At 34.1% G+C, this 21,142-nt stretch overlaps 1 protein-coding gene across 18 annotated transcripts in view; it reads right to left on the bottom strand.

The window, feature by feature from the left end:
- The window catches only part of DIAPH3 (diaphanous related formin 3), a 512,559-nt gene that overhangs the window by 259,010 nt on the left and 232,407 nt on the right, over positions 1-21,142 (bottom strand). For all 18 annotated transcript variants that reach the window (XR_013355827.1, XR_013355826.1, XR_013355823.1 and 15 more), the window contains 3 exons: positions 17,825-17,920; positions 9,415-9,509; positions 5,267-5,368 (listed from right to left, as the gene is read on the bottom strand). Coding sequence is in view for 12 of the 18 variants with exons in the window: in XM_077855466.1 (XP_077711592.1) it covers positions 5,267-5,368; positions 9,415-9,509; positions 17,825-17,920 (293 nt within the window). In the remaining 6 variants the exon portion in view is untranslated. The remainder of the gene's footprint in view (positions 1-5,266; positions 5,369-9,414; positions 9,510-17,824; positions 17,921-21,142) is intronic.

The raw sequence follows: 21,142 nt of genomic DNA, 5'->3' as shown, positions 1-21,142 counted from the left end.
TTTATACATTATTTAAATGTCTTACAAGAATATTAGCGTATATTTTAAAACAGGCATTTTTAATGCAGGGAAATATGCATAAACTTCCTACAACATTTTTTGATTAAAAAAAAAAAAAAAGAAAGAAACCAATGGAGGTCTCTCCTGCACAAAGTTTAAAAGCCCTGCCCTACAGTGACACCAAATGGTGGCAGCTCAAAATACAGAACACAAACAGGACATTTGTTCAATTCAACCTTTCCTATAAATGTTTTAATCCCTTTGAAGAACAGGCAGGTTAACCTAATTTAATAATATGGAGACAAATACTCAAAAACTTTTGCACCAAGTTTCAAATGCAAATTTTTAGACATTTTTCCAAACTTTAGCTCATCTTCTGATCCCAATGAATATTCACTTATGTTACTTCTTATACAGTTAAACCACGATTGTGTGAAAACAGTGATTTTTACCTAATGGTTTACTGATTCAAAAAAACTGCAAATATAAAAATTGGTCTCACAACAAGAATCAAGTCCCACTCAATGGGAGCCAACCTTTGGTAAGAAGTCAGGATTTGCGGAGGATAAGTGAGGAGGTGTTAGAGCTAAAGATGGAAGGAAGGAACCCAAACAGAGAGACAGGCAGGTATATTTTCACTTCTTCACTTACTGATAGAAAATTAGGTTGAATAAAAGCACCAGGATAGGGCATACCAAATATAAAGCAATTTCTCAACAACAGAGAGAGAGTCCTGAACTGCCCAGGGAAAAGAATATTTCAAATTAAGCACATCAGTCAGTATTCAGTGTTTTTTGCCCAGAACCTAAACCAATAAATAAAATCAGCATGCAAACTGTCTCATTCAAGTCACACAAAAAGATTCAGAGACAGACCACCTCTCAGAGCACTCCTTTAAAATACCATTTGAGGGGATCCCTGGGTGGCTCAGCAGTTTAGCACCTGCCTTCGGCCCAGGGCCTGATCCTGGAGTCCCGGGATCAAGTCCCACGTCGGGCTCCCTGCATGGAGCCTGCTTCTCTCTCTGCCTGTGTGTGTGTGTGTGTGTGTGTGTGTGTGTGTATGTGTATGTGTGTGTGCATCTCATGAATAAATAAAATCTTTAAAAAATAATAAATAAAATAAAATAAAATAAAATAAAATAAAATAAAATAAAATAAAATGCCATTTGACTAGAACCTTTCATCTCTCAGCATTAAATGACAACTTTTTCAGATTTTGGATGGGGTATTATTTTTCATATGTCAAAAACTCCCAGAAAACATAGGGCATAGAAGTGTACTATACCCAGCGACAAAAACAAATTAACAGTATCTTGAAACTATTAGGCCTTGAATTCATAGCACCAGAAGATCAATTCCAAAAGACCAGACCACCAACTACCACCAATGTCACCATCACAAACTAGACTACAGCGCATGGACAGGACCAGGTCTAGAACACCTAAGAACTTTCCTGCTCATACTGGCCAATGTCCAGGACATAAGGATTACAAAGAGAATTGGTACCTTAAGACTGAATTATTAAAAGTAACAGATGAGTGACTAAATCCTTCATAGCATAAAAGTACCTATATTTAGTATTCATGAATTAAAAGGTCCTTTTTTTTAAAGGAATAATGATAGTACTTGCATTAAAACATTTTGCTTCCAATTTCAAGGGAGAAATAAAATGCACATGAAACACTTTATTACTGGAAACCTGGAAAGAATACAGACATAGCAAATGGTTTAATGATTGAAAGAAAGCTTCAAGGACATACAATTTAATGAATATTGGCATAGTATTTCTCAATAGTCTATTTATATACCACACTCTATATAGGCAATACAGTCCTAAAAAGTTCTATCTAAATAATACATGACAAAAGTAAAACATATTTCTAATTTACATGTTTTTCTAATTGGTCTTCAATTGACATTGGTTACTAGTATTTTGGATGTGTTACTTTTGCACACTGCCTTTCTATCAAAGAGAAAATAAAATAAACAAATACCAATGTCCTGGTGGAGATGCTTTTTGTTTATTGAATTTTACGTAATTCTTTAGAGGAATTAAGGTTCATTATTTAATGCAAACAACTACAGTAAGTTTTAGCATATCAAATTTTGAGGTTTGTTGAAATGGAACACACCTTTCTGAGAAATCGCATGTATCAAATTAGTAAATTTATATAACTGGATAAAAGAAAGAGTTAAACTGGTAAACAATGTAATTAGAGTTTTAACTGATATATACATACATATTTTTTTAGTTAGAGTGAGAGAGCGAGAGAGAGAGAGAGAGAGAGAGAGAGAGAGAGAGGAGAGGGGAAGGGAGGGAGAGAATCTTAAGCAGGCTTTACATCTAGCATAGAGCCTGATTCGGGGCTCAATCTCATGACCCAGAGATCATGACCTGAGCAGAGACCAAGAGTCAGATGCTTAATCAACTGAGCTATTGTTAAATGACTTTTGTTAAAATGAAAACAATATAGAAATTACTATCAGGGCAGCCCCAGTGGCGCAGTGGTTTAGTGCCACCTGCAGCCCGGGGCGTGATCCTGGAGACCCTGGATGGAGTCCCACGTCAGGCTCTCTGCATGGAGCCTACTTCTCCCTCTGCCTATGTCCCTGCCTCTCATTCTCTCTCTCTGTCTCTATGAATAAAAAAATAAAATCTTAAAAAAAAAAAAAAAAAAAAGAAATCACTATCAGATTACAAAGCCTGAAGATGATATAGAACTAAAAGTATGTTTGTCTTGGGTGAAAATGAAAAGGCAAGTGTTGGCCTTATTTGGGGGTGCAAAGGCTATCCTAATCCTTGCCTATTCTTTGTCTCTGATACACTGATGGTTTTTAGGTAGAAATGATTCGTACTTTAAGCCGAAGTTTAATCAAGAAGTAAATGTTGTTCTACAAGATCAAAGTCGTGTAGGAATCTGTAGTTTATCTTTCCTCAAGGTAATAGCCCACCTTCAATACAAACATAATTTATTACTTTAAAACTGAAACGGTATAATGGGAATCATAGAAATACACATGATAATCAGTTACCTAAAACCACCAAATCACCTTACTTATATAATCTCGTAAATTGAAAATATATCATATCACTCTTTAAAGAAACTTAATATTGAGCTTTTAATCCAGCAAGAGCAAAAACTTGAGGCATTCCACACTGTTCTACAAGTTTTGTCCATCATGTTCCTTTGGTAATTCTCAAGTATTGTTTAGAACTTTAAGCAGGTTTCCTTTCTTTTTTTGGTGGGGGAGGTGTCTGAGAGGTAGAGGGAGACAGACTGGGAATGGTGAAAAGTTGGAATGCAAGAAGGTATAATTGAAGAACATTATCATTCAACCAAAACATTTATATATATTTCTATTTTAACATATCCTATATATTTATATTTATATATATTTTATATATATAGTGTGTGTGCTTGTATTACGGTATTTTTCCCCCTCAACTTTCTTTCTCATTTCTTCACCAAAGCAATTAGGTCTTAAAATGTTAGTACCACACAAACTAGAAATTATGAAAATGTGTTCAAGAATATTCACAAACATATGATAAAGCAGTGTTCATATTGTCCATAGCAGAAGTTTTTCAATAGCATTAATCTTTCTACATTAAATTCCAGTTGCAGTCAGGTATGACCTGGCATGGAATGTGTAGATTCAAGGTCAAGTTTCAGTTGACACCTCCTGAAATGGAAATGGTCCATCTCTGTCTTAAAATCAAAACTATAACCTCTAGCATTAGTATCTAGAAATATAATTGTTTTAGCTTTCTGACCCCTATGACAACACTGCTTGTAAATCATGGGTCTTTGATGCAAACTTCAGATTTTCAAAGGAGGGCATAACTTGGCTATCTTAAATACACCTAAAATAACTGCAAGTTCAAGCTCATTCTTCTGTGAAAATCACTAAAACATGCCAAGAGTTTTACATTTGTTCTGTGATGATGTGCAATGTAAAAGTTACTTGCTAAAAAGGCATTTTTCACATATGTATTTCAGATCTAATGTGAATGGGAAATATCTTAAAATTGTAATTTTACATTTTGTAATCTTCATTCAAGTCAAAAAAGATGGGCAAAAATCAAATCTCTAAGTAGTTTGTAGTTAAAAATTTAATGCAAATTCTCCCTTACTCACTTATTCCCAGTGGAAGACATTACAGGTAGAGCATCAAACAGGGATCAAAATAAAGACAAAGTGATCAGGTAAAAGAATATAAAGCAAATAAGAAAATACAGAAGAAAAGAGAAAAAGAGGAGAAAAAAATGGAACCCTAGAGAACTGCGTAAGAAAAAGAATAACATTTTTGTAAAGAAAATAAGTTATAAAGTTTTATAATCAAAATTGTAAGACTATAAATAGGATAAATCTTAAAAAAAAAAAAGGAAAAATCTTGCTTTTTTCAGCAAATGCCAACCACATGCAAAATATGGTAGGCAGAGAGCCCTGCAGTTACCCAACCCTAGTTTTCAAAATTATATCAAATAACAATTCTATCATACCCTGGTGATTGGTAATAGAACTGAAGATAAAAGAGAAAAAAAATAACCTTACATATAAAAAAGAAATGAAACACTAAAGTATTGTCAGGATGACTGAATGTAACCAACTTCAAAATGATAATTTAATGATAGGAAAAAAGAAAAGAAGAAAGCAAGCTTGATAAAATCTTAAGTTGTAGCACAGCTAATATATAACATTGACAAGTATTTTCACCCCTTTAGACCCCAACTTCTATAAAATTGGAGGCTGAAAAAAGATGATTATCAAGGTATCTTAAAGATTTTTTTTAAACGTATTCATTTTTTTCACCCTCATTTTCCAGAAAGAGACTATATTTCTAATTCCAGAGTCTAACATAGAAGATGAATGGAGGTAAGAGATTAGAACCAAAAACTGAAGCTACTCTTGTAATATGCTGGAATACGTAGTTCCAGAATAAATCATAAATATACTCTTCAGTCACAGCAGTGCAGTTTTCATCTTACCTTTTGACATGAAATAGAGAACACACGCAAAAATATCATGTTTATACTTTTAAAAAACTCTTTGGACTTCCTTTGAGGTTACAATTTCAACATATATATTTGAAATCAAGATAATTTCCCATAAATATCCTTAGGTTAAAAAAAAAAAAGGCAGAATGGATATTAAAGATTTGTGAAACAATCCTGATGTGAAAAGGCCTGACAGTTCCTTTCCTGTGTGACAGAGTCTAAAACTCCCCATCCAGGAAAGCTAACGCTGAGAGACAGTACTTACCACAACAGCAAACTGCTCGGGTTCACACAGGTTGTTATAGTCATTCTTGAACTGAGACAGTGAGCTTAATTGTTCTTGATCAGGAAGATGCTTTATTAGGTTCTAAAAATGAAAACCACAAGAAAATATCTTCACTATATACGCTTCCTAAATTCTAGAAAGATTTATTAATAAACTATGGTAAAGAAACCACTGAAAAAGTCAATCTTTAGTTTTATTTCTAGGTAACCTCAGCCTTATACGACAGTCTCTGCATCTTGAAAGAGTCAATTTCCCTCTTCTCTCTCCAGAGTTATATATTCATATCAAGCACTACTGAATGTTTATTTGATTAACTATATAACTGAGAAAGAAAACTCAACCTACACCAAAGGAATAGCTTTCTCACCTGGGTAAATGTGATCAATTATATTTCAGCTTTAGGGAATTAAACGTCAGAAATTTCAGCAAAGTCAAACATTTTAACACTTCATTTGAGGGGATAAAAGAAATTATCATATTGGTACTAAAAGGAAAGAGAAAGAAATGAAATCCAGAGAGTTTTAATGAAAGTGCTTGCAAGATTTAATCAACACGATTACAGTTTTAATAATAAAAATTAAAATATTTCTAAAACAAAGACAAACTAACTTTTCTGATGGGAAAGAAAATCTGAAAAGGCACTGAAGACACAGGATGATGTACTTTGCAGATAAAAAGCTTATAAAGAAATCCTTTAGGAACCTAAGTGCCCATGGCCTTTTGCCTGTATCATCTGCAGTCCAGAAACCACAGGTTCTTGGTTATTGTCTTCTTTGTGCATGGCCTTTCCCAAGACATACATTTAGACAAGAGAAATACTCCCAATGGAGAAAGACCAAATAAACACACAACTTATCTTCCCTGTTAGAACTTAAATGATAACACAATCCTGCGGACAAAGTCTATACAGATCCACTGTATCCAATTATAATTGACTATAATAGTGTTATAACAAGTTAGTGTCCCTATATTAAAATTAAAAGAGTGGTTGGTGCTCACAACCCCAGATTATAGCATCAATATACTCTGTACAAACCCAAAGTCAAGTACAAGTTATAATTAAGCCTATACCATGCTATATATATCGGGAAAAATTCCCCCCCAAGTGTCATTAGTTAAAAATAATGTTAGAGAATGTTACATATCAAAGTATTTAGATCAAAGAACAAGTTTTGGACTCACTGTGTACCTTTGGACAAAAACTTGGTTGACTGGCCAAAAACAAACAAAAAAAAGTGGCAATTTAAGATCATCCATAAAAAAAGTATTTACTATTAATACTACCAACTGAATAAAAACAATACAGGTAGAAGATTTTTCCATATAAGAAAAATTTCTCTAATTAAAATTGCCTGAGGCCGAAAGACCTGGTTATTTATGTTTCTTTCAACCATTCTAGCCGACAGCTGGATTATTTGAGTTATTTACTAATCAGGTCTCTGAATTTCTTCAGTATCCTTTTAGATAAATATCAAATCCCCTTAAATATTTGTAGTTAATATATAATTATCTTTTGTCATGAATTTATCAATTTTTCACTTCATCAGTTTTGCTTTGTGAAGTATTAAAACTATTATGATTTGTAAGAATACAGGCCAAACTTCCTTTGTCTTTCCCTTTATCAAAGGTACCATTCTTTCACCAATCCTAAGGTCCTATCAAACTAAACTCTTAGCAGTTGCCCACACACCCTCCAGCTTTTCCCTCACAGCACAGGGAATTCTTCATTCCAGAATAACTGATCCTTGCTATGTAACTCATACAATCCTACTGCCCTTTCTATATCCATATTTCAACACCAAAGAACCCTCACCTCCACACATGCACACATGTAAGTACCCTCACCTTCACACATGGCACAGTACTCCTCTAAAACACCCTCTAATTCGGAAAAAAAAAAAAAAATCTTGATCTATCCATGTTTATCTTGTATTATAATTTTATATGTAAATGTCATCTTCCTTGCCAAACTATAGGTTCCAAAAAGGTAAAACCTATGTCTAATTGAGCCTGACATAATGCCCTGAACATGGTGGGTATAATAAAATATTTGCTAATTGAATTAATTAACAAAAGACAAAGGAAGGCAAGTGGGCAAGAATGAGGTAGAAAGCTGACATCAAAAATAACATACTACTGACATCTAGTTATATATGAATAAGTGATTAGATATGCCAAAATAAAATCATGAGTGTGAACAGAGCTTACCAAAATGATGATTATTATAAAATAATGTTTTCTTCATGCTCTGTTCAAAATCAGCAGTTCTTCATTTTACAATTAGGTACATATTTTTAAAATTAAAACAAGACTTCAAATAGCATGAAATTCTTATTTTTTAGTCAATATATAAATACCCAAACCTAGTCTTTAGATTTTAAATTTCTAAAACCAGTATATTTAGTAGATGTGGTAGCCAGAATGACAACCTGAACCACATTCCCCCGCCCCAAGGTGTTCACACTTAATCCCAAGAATCTGTGGAAATATTAAGTTACATAGCAAAGGGAATCAAGGTTATTATCAGCTGACCTTCAAATAGGAAAATTTTCCTGGATTATCTGAACCACAATGGTTCTTAAAAGTGGAAGAGAGGGGCAGAATAATGGAGCGAGAAGGAGATGTGACTATAGTAAAAAGAAGAGGGAGGCAGCACTGCTCCAGAGTTGAAGTTGTCCCAAACCAAGGAATGTGAGCATCCATGAAGAACCAGGAGAGACAAAGAAAAGGATCTTTCCCCCCTAAATTCTACAGAAAGGAACGCAAGCCTGCCAACACCTGACTTTAGCATGGTAAGACACGTGCCAGATTTCTATTCAGTAGAAATGTGTTATTTTAAGCTACTAGAGTTGTGGTAAATTATTACAGCTGCAATAGAAAACTAATATATTAAGAAACTGTATGGACCTGGATGATCTTTGGACATGAATTTTAAAAATCCACATTTTTCCCCATCTCTACACAACAAAATCCAAATGAACATTCAACACATTCATGTAATCAAGTTAAAAGCTACTCTGTAAATATTCAACAAATGCACTAGAAAAAATACAAACATGTATTAAGGAGAAAAATGTTCTTTAAGGAACTTGAAATCTACTCCCAACAACAAGGCACATCTACAATCCAACAGTAACAAAGACAAAGATCTCATAACAAGAAAGTGCTAGAGAATAAAGGTTTTAAGAGTTACTGGATCAGGTGTTTGGGAGTCCCATTGATTCACAGCAAAAAATCCTACTGGAATTACATTACAACCACATTCAGAAGACAAGGTAGGAGAGGCAAAACCAAAAACTGCTCAAGGTACCATCTACTGATGGATTAAATATCTAAAATAATTTTAAACATATGTTGACACTAATAATCTCTGGTTTCTTTTTATTGCTAAAAAAATTATTTTTCTAACTACCATACATTATAAAAATGAAAGACAGTCAACATGATATTATTCTCTCACTATATAATTTGTGGTTTGATACTCTGATTTTATATTTTATCAAGATATGCATTGATGCCTTATGTGGAATTCAGGAAGTAACTCTGGCACCATACTAGTATTCCTTATATGCCACTCTGGGTAAAAGCCATTAAAAAAATCTCGCAGCCTCCTGAATGAATTCAGAATGCTATGCTTACAACTTCTAGCACTCCTACAAACATAAATGACTCGAGGAAGGGTTGTTTAAATAAAGGTAACTTTTAAATAAAGAGAACACTCCCTCTATCTTCTAGACCAAATCAAAATAGAGCTTTATAAGACAAAAGTCAAAGAAAAACATATTCTAAAAGATTTATACAAATAAATTTTAATTAACATATTACTAATTTTAACTGTAACCAAAACAAAAACATATATGTAAAATTAAACAATTTGCCTTTCAGAACAGTCATTTAAAATAATTGAAATGCAATTATTTTGATAGCATTATATTTGGTTTGCAGTTAAGAGAAGATGCAGAGTTTTATCTCCTGGCAAAGCAGAAGTTATGCTAAAACTAATTATGCAGCAATGATTTTCCAGTTGAATGATTTGGTTTAAGAATTTTGCTTCACTTACAGATTTCTATTTAATGAGAAGCTTGTGATGAAATATTGGAATTTAAGCTCTCTGCCAGTTTGTTTACCTGAATCATAGACTCTACCAACTGTGTTTCATCCACTTCCAATATCATCGTTTTGATTTCCTCATATGGCACCCGAAAAGAGCTCAGGAAGATGGCTAAAAGGAGAAAAGAGAGGTTCATAATGAGTAAGAGAAGAATCTGAGATGTAGTTCTATATATAAAATAAAAAATAATTCATAAAATGAGAGACTTTAAACATTATATATAATTACTATGGGAGAAACGTTCATTAGCGCATTTTCTATTGTGGCTTTAGAACTAGTATTTAAGCAATGGTCCTATATTATTATGTTGGTTCCAAGGTTGATTTTTAATACTTCATTATTAGCCTATCATGGAATGGTGCCAACTTATATGTGATTAAAAAAACCCTGAAATATACTTGGTATGCCATAAAAATATCACATTGTAATAAAAAGAGCAATGAAACAGCAATATGTACAGCAATATGTACAAACATGTAATGTTTGTCTAAACATGTGTTATTAGCTTGTATAATATCTTCTAGCCCTACTAAGTAGTTAACAAAAAATATTTTAGGAAAACTGATAAGTAGTGCATTAATACTACTGCAAATTATAGTAGCATTTCCCCATTTAAAAATATTAGGGCAGCCAGGGTGGCTTGGCGGTTTAGCGCCATCTTCAGCTCAGGATATGATCCTGGAGTCCTGGGATCGAGTCCCACATCAGGCTACCTGCATGGAGCCTGCTTCTCCCTCTGCCTGTGTCTCTGCCTCTCTCTGTCTCTTACTCTCTCTCTCTCATGAATAAAATCTTTAAAAAATAATAATAAAAAATAAAAATATTAGATAATATGCCAGAAAAATAGCTTTTGCTTGTAATTAAAGTTTGAATATCCAATACTAGAAGATAAATTGTCTTGGATAACTACCCAAATGGATAATATGTTATTACTAAGAGTTTCAACATTATTTACATTTTTTAAATACCTCATATATCTAATATTAAAACACAATGATCTCAAAAGCTCTACTGAGGTAAATGTGTATTTTCACAGTATTAGATGTAATGCTTTTGCTGTTTCCCACCTTACTCTACTATTCTATCTCTTCTTCAGTGGCGTTATGTCACTTCCTGAACATACTCAGAATTTGCCACTAATTTATTTTATATGCTGAACTTAGGTCATTTTGTCTGTAGGTATTTTCATAGAAGGACAGTATTTTTTTATAAGATTGAGAAAATATGATCTACTTCTTTCCTAAAGGCTGTATTTCATAGACCTGAGGATACCATGGATCATCTACAGATAAGCAACAAGGGTACCATTTGTATTCTCATCACCAGCTTCATTGACACATTTCTGAACTCAGTCATAAATATGAGATAATGGTACTAGAAATTATGGATCGGTATAATCCTCAGTATCCCAACAAGATAGAATAAATGACATAATTATTAATGCAACAGAGATTAATGAAATTATAACAGGATAACCCTGTAGAAGACAATGAAAAAAGTACAAAAATGTATTAACTATATGATCTCAAAGAAATCATCAATAAACAATTGATGGGACAAGAAATCTAAATCTGTATATCATGTACAAAACAAGTTGCATATGATTGTAGAATTAAATGTAAATATTAACACAAATGAATACTAAAAGAAATTTAACGTGCCAAATTGGCTCCTGTATGGTAAGAGAACATCTTTTTTTTTTCTAAAGATTTTATTTATCCACGAGAGACACAGAGAGACACAGAGAGAGAGAGAGAGAGAGAGGGAGAGAGAGAGGCAGAGACATATGCAGAGGGAGAAGCAGGCTCCATCCAGGGAGCCTGACATGGGACTTAATCCCGGGTCTACAGGATCAAGCCCTGGGCTGAAGGCGGCGCCAAACCGCTGAGCCACCGGGGTTGCCCCGGTAGGAGAACATCTTAATCGTATAAGTTGATGGAAAATCTGTGAAAAGATTGATATCTGATACCATAAAAGGGAAACACCATCAAAGCACCAAAACATTTAAAAAGCAAGGAAGCTGAGTAGATAAACCTGCCTTAAGATCGAAAGCATTTGTTTTTCCTTCATTTAGAATACCCAGGGATCTAAAAATAAAAATGAGCGAAATATATATAAACTTAATTAAAAGATTAAAAAAAAAAAAAAGACCAAAGGAAAAAAAAAAGTAATAATATGTTAAACCTTAGGAGTAGGCAAATTGAAACGGCAATTGTTAAAATACACCTGAATTGCAAATTTCCTAAGATTAAGCAGAAACTCTGAAATTATTAATTCCCTTTAGGAAGCAATAAATTTCACTCAAGAAACCTAGTCTGTGGATACAACACAGAAATATAGAAAGGATTACAACATTAAATACAAAGATCAAAGGATAAAGTTACTCTGAAGCATAATATAGTCATTGAGAGAAAAAAATTATACTTTTATATATTTTAGTTATTATGGAAGAGAAAAGCTCTTGAAATATCTCCTCCATCCTGAAAGGATATTTTTTATCTTAATCAAGAAATACCCTCAGTACAGCAAAAAGTATAGAGCTCCCAAATCACTCTCTCGTACAACTGAAACTAATTTTAATATTGTGCATCAACTATACTTCAAGAATAAAAAAATAAAACCTTGAAACACCTAAAAAACATACATATGTGCATGCACGTGTGTGTATATATCTTAAATGAATTACTGAGCTGCCCTGAAAGGAAGGAAAACAGAAATCCTGGGAGAAAAAAATATTTTAAAAAATGAAAGTTTGAAATAATGGCCAAGAAAGGAAGAAAAAGATTATTAAGAAGAAACAAGATTTGAGGGAGGAAAAAAACTTGGAAAAAATTATATGCATATATATATACATATATGTGAATATATATATATTAAACTACTGACATTAAAAACAACATATGGATCAGACATCAGATAAAGAGAAAACTGAGAACATCAAAGACATAGGCAAAGAAGTGATCCAAAACACAAATTATAAAGAGATGGGAAAATACTAGGTGAAGAGACCTAGAAGAGGAATAAAGGTACCTTAAAAATGTCAACTTGGCGTTGCAACAGGCAATCACAAAAAGAACACAGTTGAAAGAAATCTGATTTGAAGAGAAAATGTTAGAATTTTCTAGAATTACAGAGAGACACACAAATCATCACAATAAGAATGCTCAACAAATCACAAGGAAAATTTTTTTAAAGCCACACTAGATCCTTATAAAACACATGGCACTGGTAAGGCAGGGAAGCAGGAATATTCAAGCAGTGATTGTCGAGGAATAAATTTGTACAAACACAGAACAGTATAAACTTAGAGCAATAGTCACCTAATTTTTTCTGTTACAGCTACATAATATTTTAGGTTTTGTAAGCCACACAGTCTCTATCACAACGAGTCAACTCTGCTAGCATAGCACAGAAGCATCCATAGATAATATATGAATAAATGTCCTGGCTAAGTTCCAAAAGACTGTGTTTCAACAAACAGGCAAGGGCAAAATTTAGCATGTGGACTATAGTTTGCCACACCCTGCCTTAGTACCACCAAAGCTGGAAACAACCCAAGAGTCAACGAAGGAGTAAATGAATAGAGTATAGCATTCAAAGACACGGTATTATAACCACAATAAAAATGAATATACTACACAATAAAAATGAATATACTAATATACTAATATGCTATAATTTTATTCATATACAATTCGAAGTCAGCCCAAACCAAACAACTTACTTAAGAATATGTACATGGTTGGTAAAACTATAAAGAAAAGAAATATTTAAACCAAGATTTAAGATAATGATACTTCACATAGTAAGGGAGATAAAATTGGAAAAGGTCCTATTAAGTCTCTAAAGTAGGAGTCACGTTCTATTTCTTTAGCTGTAGGTGTTTGATTTAGATCATTAAACTGTAGCATGCATTGTATATATTCACTCCTGTATAATATGTCATAACAATGCAATTAAAATAATTTTAAAAGAATAATATGAAAACAGAACACATGGGGTGGAAAAAGGTGACACTGACTGTGTGATAAAGGATTCAGCTTACTCGAGTGAGGTCCGGTTCCTGTGAGCTATTCTCAAAAGCCCCGGGGATGTCCTGTGTGATGAGAGTGTCTCTATTTACTGGAGACACCAGGTTACACCAGACAGTCTACACTAATAATGTGACCTATGGTGGGGGCTTTGGGTCACAGTATTAGCCTTACCACTCGAGGGTCTGAAAACTCAGGTCATATAACCAAGACCTAGTAAAAATGCTGGACACCAGGGCTTAAGTGAGCCTCCCTGGTTGGCAATAATCTGTGAGTATTATTATGCATCATTGCTGGGAGAAGCTAGAGCTCTCCATGGCTGAAAACTCCACCCTCAGAATTCTCCTAAACTCTGCTCCATGTACCTCTTTACTTGACTGATTTTAATCTGTACCATGTAAGTGTGAGTCAAATAGCTTTCTGTCAGTTCTGGGAAATCTTGTAACAAATTATCATACTTAAGAGTGGCCTTGGGGACCCCCAAACTTGCAACTGGTGCCCGAAGTGAAAATGATCTTGGAGATAAAAAAAAATTACAGATAAAAACCTTCTATGATGTCACACACTTTTGAAGTATACAAACCATAGGAATAAACAAAACTACACAACTTGCATAATCAATATAAGTAACATATAAAAAAATGAGATGTTTTAGAAGAGTTTATTTTGCAAATGGACATCATTTATTCCTTTACTTTCTTCTATATTTGCAATTCATCCATTGCTTTCAGGTATTAATGATTATATAGTTAAAATAACATGTACATCAAATACCAATATTTACAAAGACTAAACTATGTTATTGTTGTGTTTTTTTAACTATGTTGTTTTTATCGCTTATGAATAAGGTTTTAGGAAAACAGTTGCTCTAAGGGCAAAAAAAGTGACAGAATAGTTGAAAATGGCCTAATGCATAACACACAATTCAGAAGGCAAGCCTAGACCTTTAAAAAACAAATTAAAAGTTACTGAGAATGAGATACTCATTTAAAGCCTCCAAAAGACCCATTAAAGTGAATATTTTTACTAACATGCATCTTATCCTTCAAAATGTGATTATATAGATCCCAGTGGGGAGCTTTGAGTTCAGTGAAGAAGTGTAAAGTGTGCAGATTTTGGAACCAGTCACACATGTTTTCTTCAAGGGAACTTATAAATATTTAAACCTTTACATTAATTCATAGATTCCAGGGTTCTTCCCTTTATAGCTCTAATACTCCAAAAATCTGGTAAAGCATATGAACTTTGAACTTTATTTTTTTTTTATTTATTATTTATGATAGTCACAGAGAGAGAGAGAGAAAGAGAGAGGGGCAGAGACATAGGCAGAGGGAGAAGCAGGCTCCATGCACCGGGAGCCCGACGTGGGATTCGATCCTGGATCTCCAGGATCGCGCCCTGGGCCAAAGGCAGGCACTAAACCTGCTGCGCCACCCAGGGTTCCCACATATGAACTTTGTAAAACTCCTAAGACATCACTCAAGCCTAGAGTGGCTGGAACTGTACCTTTTATGCTCAGCCGAGGGTCTCTGCCAAACCAATTATGAACTCAAATATGGGAGAACCTAATACACCCTTGAATAAATAGGTAAACAAAGGAGTAGATTTTAGATCCTTTCCCCAAAATTCTATCAAATATTTCAGTTAAGAGAAATCTCAGAGAAAGTATCTCAGGTTTCTAAGTGACAACATAGAGTCTTGGCACTACCACAAGACTCTTTTCAGAATTCAGTATCTCAAAAGACTGAATTTCACAGACAAAAACCAGCTGTGAATCAGACTATAATTACGGTCAAGATTATAGGTTGCTAAAGCTTCTTAAAGCTTAAGTCATAATACTCGCTACAACCAAAGAGGGCAAGAAGAATCCAGAAATGGATTACATCATAATATGACATGGTATAAATTCTAGACTGTTCGGTCTTATACTTTAAAACATGTTTAACAAATAAATGAATGAATATATATCCTCTAGCTAAAAGAAAAAGACAAACAATATCCTCTTTATAATATGATTTGTTATTTCCAAACAGGAATAGCATACTGTATTCCTACTGACCATTTTCAAAATAAGCAACCTTATTCAAGTCACTGAAGTGCTATACCCACCCATAATATCGATGCTACCACCTATGTGATAGGCTTGTAATAAAGATTAAAGGGCCAAACATAGAACTAGAACAAAAAGGTAATCAATAATTATTAGCCATTACAATTAAATTTCAAATCCCATTTAGCACATGTTTTGTCACATAAATAATATCAACGTCAATTATTCAACTTTGAGATCGCTATTTATGCTAACCTATTATGGCTGATCCATCTGAAAAGAATTCTGTTAAAAATGGTATTTCTTGGGGGTACCTGCATGGCTCAGTTGATTAAGGGTCTGCCTTCAGTTCAGGTCATGATCTCAGGGTCCTGGGATCAAGCCCTGAGTCCAGGTGTCTGCTCAGCAAGAGTCTGGCTTGTCCCTCTTCCTCTGCCCTTCCTCCCTGCTCATGTGCGTGCACTCTTGCTTTCTCAAATGAATAAAATCTTGAAAGAAGAAAGGAAAGAAAGAAAAGGAAAGAAAGGAAAGGAGAAAGAGAGAGAGAGAAAAAAAAAAGAAAGGAAAAGAAAAGAAAAAAGAAAAAGAAGAGAGAAAGAGAGAAAGAGAAAGAGAGAAAGAGAGAATAGATTGATTTCTTCAGGACCTTAACCAGGCTGTTTAGAGTTAAGCCTAGGAATCAGTAATGCAAGTCATGGACACTTTTCAAGAAAAACTCTTTCAGATCACAGAGAACAGAACTTTTAGATGTTATCTATGTTAATAATGCTTTGAAGTCAACATTTCTTTAAGGGGAAAATTCCCTGAAACTATCTATATCATGTAACAGTCCCCCAAATCTCAGTAGTCTAAGCATGTACACGTACATATACAATATACAAATCATTTCTAATTCAGACTACATGTCTATTACACAACAGAAAGAGCTCTGATACTATCTTCACATCACGGTGATGGACACCATTTTGACTGCCATTCTGCGTGCAAGGGAAAGAGCACTGGAGTTTCTCACACCAGCAATAAATGCTTCCACGCAAAAGGTACCTCATCTCCACCTATGCTGTCCTTGGCCTAAACAAGTCACATGGCGACTTCTAATTTCAAGAATGTAGAGGATGTGCAATCAACTTTTACCCAGAAATAATAGAGTAGTATATTGGCCAAGCACATCGTTGTTTACACACTATCCATGGGGATCTTGGCATATCCAGACTGCAAAAAAGGGGTGGTCCTCTGTCATAGTAAGCATGAAAGGAAGGAGGTCTCAAAACTTCCATAGGAGTGTCAGCTCTTTTTTTTTTTTTTTAAGATTTTATTTATTTATTCATGAGAGACAGAGAGAGACAGAGAGAGAAGTAGGCTTCACGCAAGGAGCCCGATGCGGGACTCGATCCCGGGACTCCAGGAGCACGCCCTGGGCCGAAGGCAGGCACTAAACTGCTGAGCCATCCAGGGATCCCCAGCTCTGTCTTTTATACCTACTGACCCCAGCATGATTCCTTCTTCCATTGATAGCATGGATCTTTATCCTCTTACCAAAGAATTTTGTTCCCAATACTTGCTAAAGCTCTCTTGAGGCATGTAATAATTGAAAGGCAGACTAAAGAGCCATGTTAACTTTCCATGCCTCTAGATTCTCGACATTATATTCCTCTCACAAATTTAGAAAGTAATACATACATATGGTATTACCTCAGTTCCAAGCAAACTATCTTTGATGCATTTAAGTTGCAGTTGGAAATGAGTTAGAAGCAAAACTCTTTGCCCTCTTTTCCCAGAGTAATTCAGTCAGGGAGACAATTCAAAACTAAGTATTTAGCTCCTGTAACAGTAATTAAATCTAAAATATTTCCAGTCATTACTTCTGAGGAAAGGCTTTGAACTGCTCAGATGGGATAATGGAATTCATTTTACTCATCATCCTAATTTCCATTAATATTCCAACCTCTTTTGTGTGTGATCAAGTATCAAAAATAATAGAGATTCAGAGGTATAAAAGAAATAATCCACTACCATTTTTTAAAATATGATGTTATCACCTAAATTTCTTAACTCATTATTTATATACTTAGACAAAGGGTAAGTTATAGACTTATTTTCATTTTAAACACTTTCCTTAGCAATTTTATTTTATTTTTTTTGCAATTTTATTTTCTAAAATGCATTAATTTTTTTGAAGAATTTAACCCATAGATTGCCTAAGGGAAAATAATTATCTCTGAAGTTGTTATGCAAATAATAAAATATTAAAATAACGAAAAACAAGTCATAAAGAAAATCAAATAATTTATAGGAACCACCTCCAGTGTTTTGCTAATGTAATAGTACTGAAGTTTCATACGTACAAAGATTCTGGGCAATTTTAGAATCTAAAAATTTAAGCTCTTTAATTTTTTTCTTAATAGCTTTCTTTTCTTCAAAATCTTCTTCTTCTCTTCTCTCTGTAAAACCAAGGATAGATCCATGTCAGTAAAACATTCAGCAGTAAAAGGACAGATCGTTAACTATTATCAAAGAATCTAAAAAGCTAGAATTCTTTTAAACATAGTTATAAAAAGAATAGATATCTCAAGACCTAAACTGTTTCAAATAGGCACTGGTGGTTTTATGCTAGAAAAACTAAGAGTAAATACTTGAAAGTCAAACAGGAAAAACAAAACCGATGTTCATTATAGAAACCAATACCATTGGGTCTAAGAATGAGTACACTTAGCACATTTGAGCAGTATACAGGACTCAATTATGTATGATTACATAAACGAATATATTTACACTTAGGGTAGGTTAAGAAGTTAGCTCTAAGAGGGCTAAGCAAACATATACACATGGCTATTTTATGTCTGATATACCATGCTTATTTAAAAATATAGTTCCTAATAAACTGGCAGAGTAGGTGGTTTATAATCTGTTTTCCAAATCTTTGAAAACAGTCAAAATTTGATACTTAGCTTATTGTATCTGAGAGTTTTAAAATCAACAGATGTATCTAACCTCCCTATCCTTAGTAAAAAATAAGAGAATAAATGTATCATGCTAAACAACAACCTATGTATGACGTGTCCTTACAGCAAAGTATATGATAGTCAAGGTTAAGAGCTGGAACCAATAGTGATCCTATCATCTTCCCTCTCCTTTGTGTCCATGGATAGCACCTGTGGTCAAAGCCATTCATCTTATAAAAATAGGATCTTGATAATAAAGAATAATGGAGCAAAGTGTTTAGTTACATATGTACAAATAAATCACTAATATTAGGGGAAATAGCTTCCAAAAGCATCTTCATATATATAAGATGGCACAATATAATTACATTATGTCATAAAAAAGACCATCATAATCACGTTTTGGTACATAGTGTGAGACAGGGATCAACTTTTAAATTTTTCAAAATATTTATTAACTAATTACCTCTACCATTTTATTAATAGTCCTCTTTCCCAGCTGATTTTATATTACACTTTTATCCTTAATTGTTTTTCTGGACTTCTAATTCTGTTCCATTATTCTAAGTACTGTTCCTGTGCTGCTATCATTCTGTCTTAAGCCTTGCATGATGTATCTTAATTGTATGTTCAAATTATTTTTGCTTCCTTTTCTAAATTTTCTTTCTTTTTCTCATGTATTTTTCCATGCAAACCTTAGAGTAATTCAAAAGTTCCAAAAATAAAATCCATTTGAATTGTATTTGACTCATGAGGCATTTGTAAATAGATTCAAGGAGATTTGATATGTTGACAATATTCAAAATTCCCAGCCATCAACATGACATGTGTTTACAGTTATTCAGATTAGCACAGTGTTCTTTGTAGGCAACCTGCACATTGTTAGAGTTAGGTGTCTTAAGTATATCTAAATTATACTCTTAAGTATGGGGATGGGGGGCAGAGAGACTGTCTACCCTTCCCCACTATACTTTGTAACTAGTTACTGCTAGAATGTAGAAACTTTGTTGAATTTTGCATATGTGTTTTATAATCAGCAACTTTACTTATTCTCTCATTCAAATGAGTTTTAAGCACCAATTAAAAGGGACTGTGCTAGGCGATATAGACATAATACTAGACAAAAGAGAGACATCCTAGCCCAACAGAATTTAAAGACCAACAACGGTGAACGCAAAGCAAATGTCAACTACAATATATAGATAAGTCTCCAATGTTTTGATAAGAACCACAGTAAATAAAGAACTCCATAACCCATACTTATGAGACAGTGTCTTCATGTAATAAGTGATACCTAATCAAAAGCTTAAAAGAGAAAAGGAGTTAGGCAGGAGAGAAGGGTTTGGGGTGGTAGGAGGATGGATCAGATAACAGAAAGACAGTGTTTGAAGGTCTAAAGATCTAAGAACTTGATGGGCACAGAAAGAAGTGAGAATAGTAAGAGCAGAGAATATTGAGTGCAAGTAAACGACACCAGAAACTAAGCAGGTGCCGTATCATGCAAGACCTTCTAAGCTAGGTTAAGAAGTCTGGATTTTATCCTCTAAGCAATGAGGAGCCACGGAGGTTTAAGTATGTGACAGACATCACAAAAGCTGCATTTTAGAAAAAACTCAGGCTCTTCGAAGTGAATTGAAAGAGTAGCAAAAGTAAAACAGTAGAAGGCCAAGACAGAGGGAGTCCTAAAAACTCAAAGGAGAATAAATGGTGCCCTCATCTGGAGCAGGAGCCACTGGGATGAAAAGAAGGTCTGACTCCCAAAAGTAGAATCCTAGCCACATGTGTCTCCTGAATTCCAGATTGAATACCCAAGGGCCTACTCTCGGCATCTCTACTTGGATGTCTAATGGGAATCTTCAATTTAAATTGTCCAAAACCAGACACATACAACCCCTCCATACCTGCTCTTCCAGCAGTTTTCCTCATCTCAAAAATAATTAAAAAAATCAATTAATTTAAAAAAACAGGGATGCTCTTGTTGCAACTGCTTAACTCAGCTTGAAGTCCTCCTGTTTTCTACTATTTCCCTCAAAATCATATCCAATCCATCACTCAATCCAGGCAATTCTAACTCCAAAATGATACCTAAGCTAAGCATTCCTCACCATTTCCCTGGCTACTACTTTTTCTCTGCTCGTGCTTACCATCCTTTCCCACCTGCATCACAACTCCTTCTAACACATCTCCCACTTCCTGGTTTGATCAACTGCAGTCTCTTCACCAAAGAGCAAAGAATACTATTCAACATTAACGGAAGAGTTTTCCTTTACTGCCTTACATGGAATAGCACCCCCCACTCAGTATCCCCTAACACCATCATTCTGCCCCTTTTGCTCCTCCAAAGCACCTACTCTTCATATACTTTAAACATGACATTTATCTTTCTCCCTCCACTATGAAATAAGGCTCTTAAATGAAGAAACTTTGTTCATCATTATATCTTAGTATCCCAGAGTAAGGCCTGGAACATACATGGCAGGTATTCAATAAATAGCTGTAGGGTGTACGTTTTTATGTATGAATCTGCAGACCAAAAGAGAAAGGCAATTCTCTACTTTTTTCAGAAAACGTATATTTTTCTTATCTTTATCTGCGAAGAAATAATTTTAAAAAAAGGCCAGAGTCTTTTTTTAATCAGTTCATTTCTCAATACCAATATCCTCTGACATTCTGAAATATGTTCCAACCTGTCTAAAGAAAAAAGTCAAAGAAACTTAGTAA

Source organism: Canis aureus, chromosome 17, assembly GCF_053574225.1.
Source record: "Canis aureus isolate CA01 chromosome 17, VMU_Caureus_v.1.0, whole genome shotgun sequence".
NCBI classification, from domain to species: Eukaryota; Metazoa; Chordata; class Mammalia; order Carnivora; family Canidae; genus Canis; species Canis aureus.
This window is presented reverse-complemented; position numbering and strand designations above follow the sequence as displayed.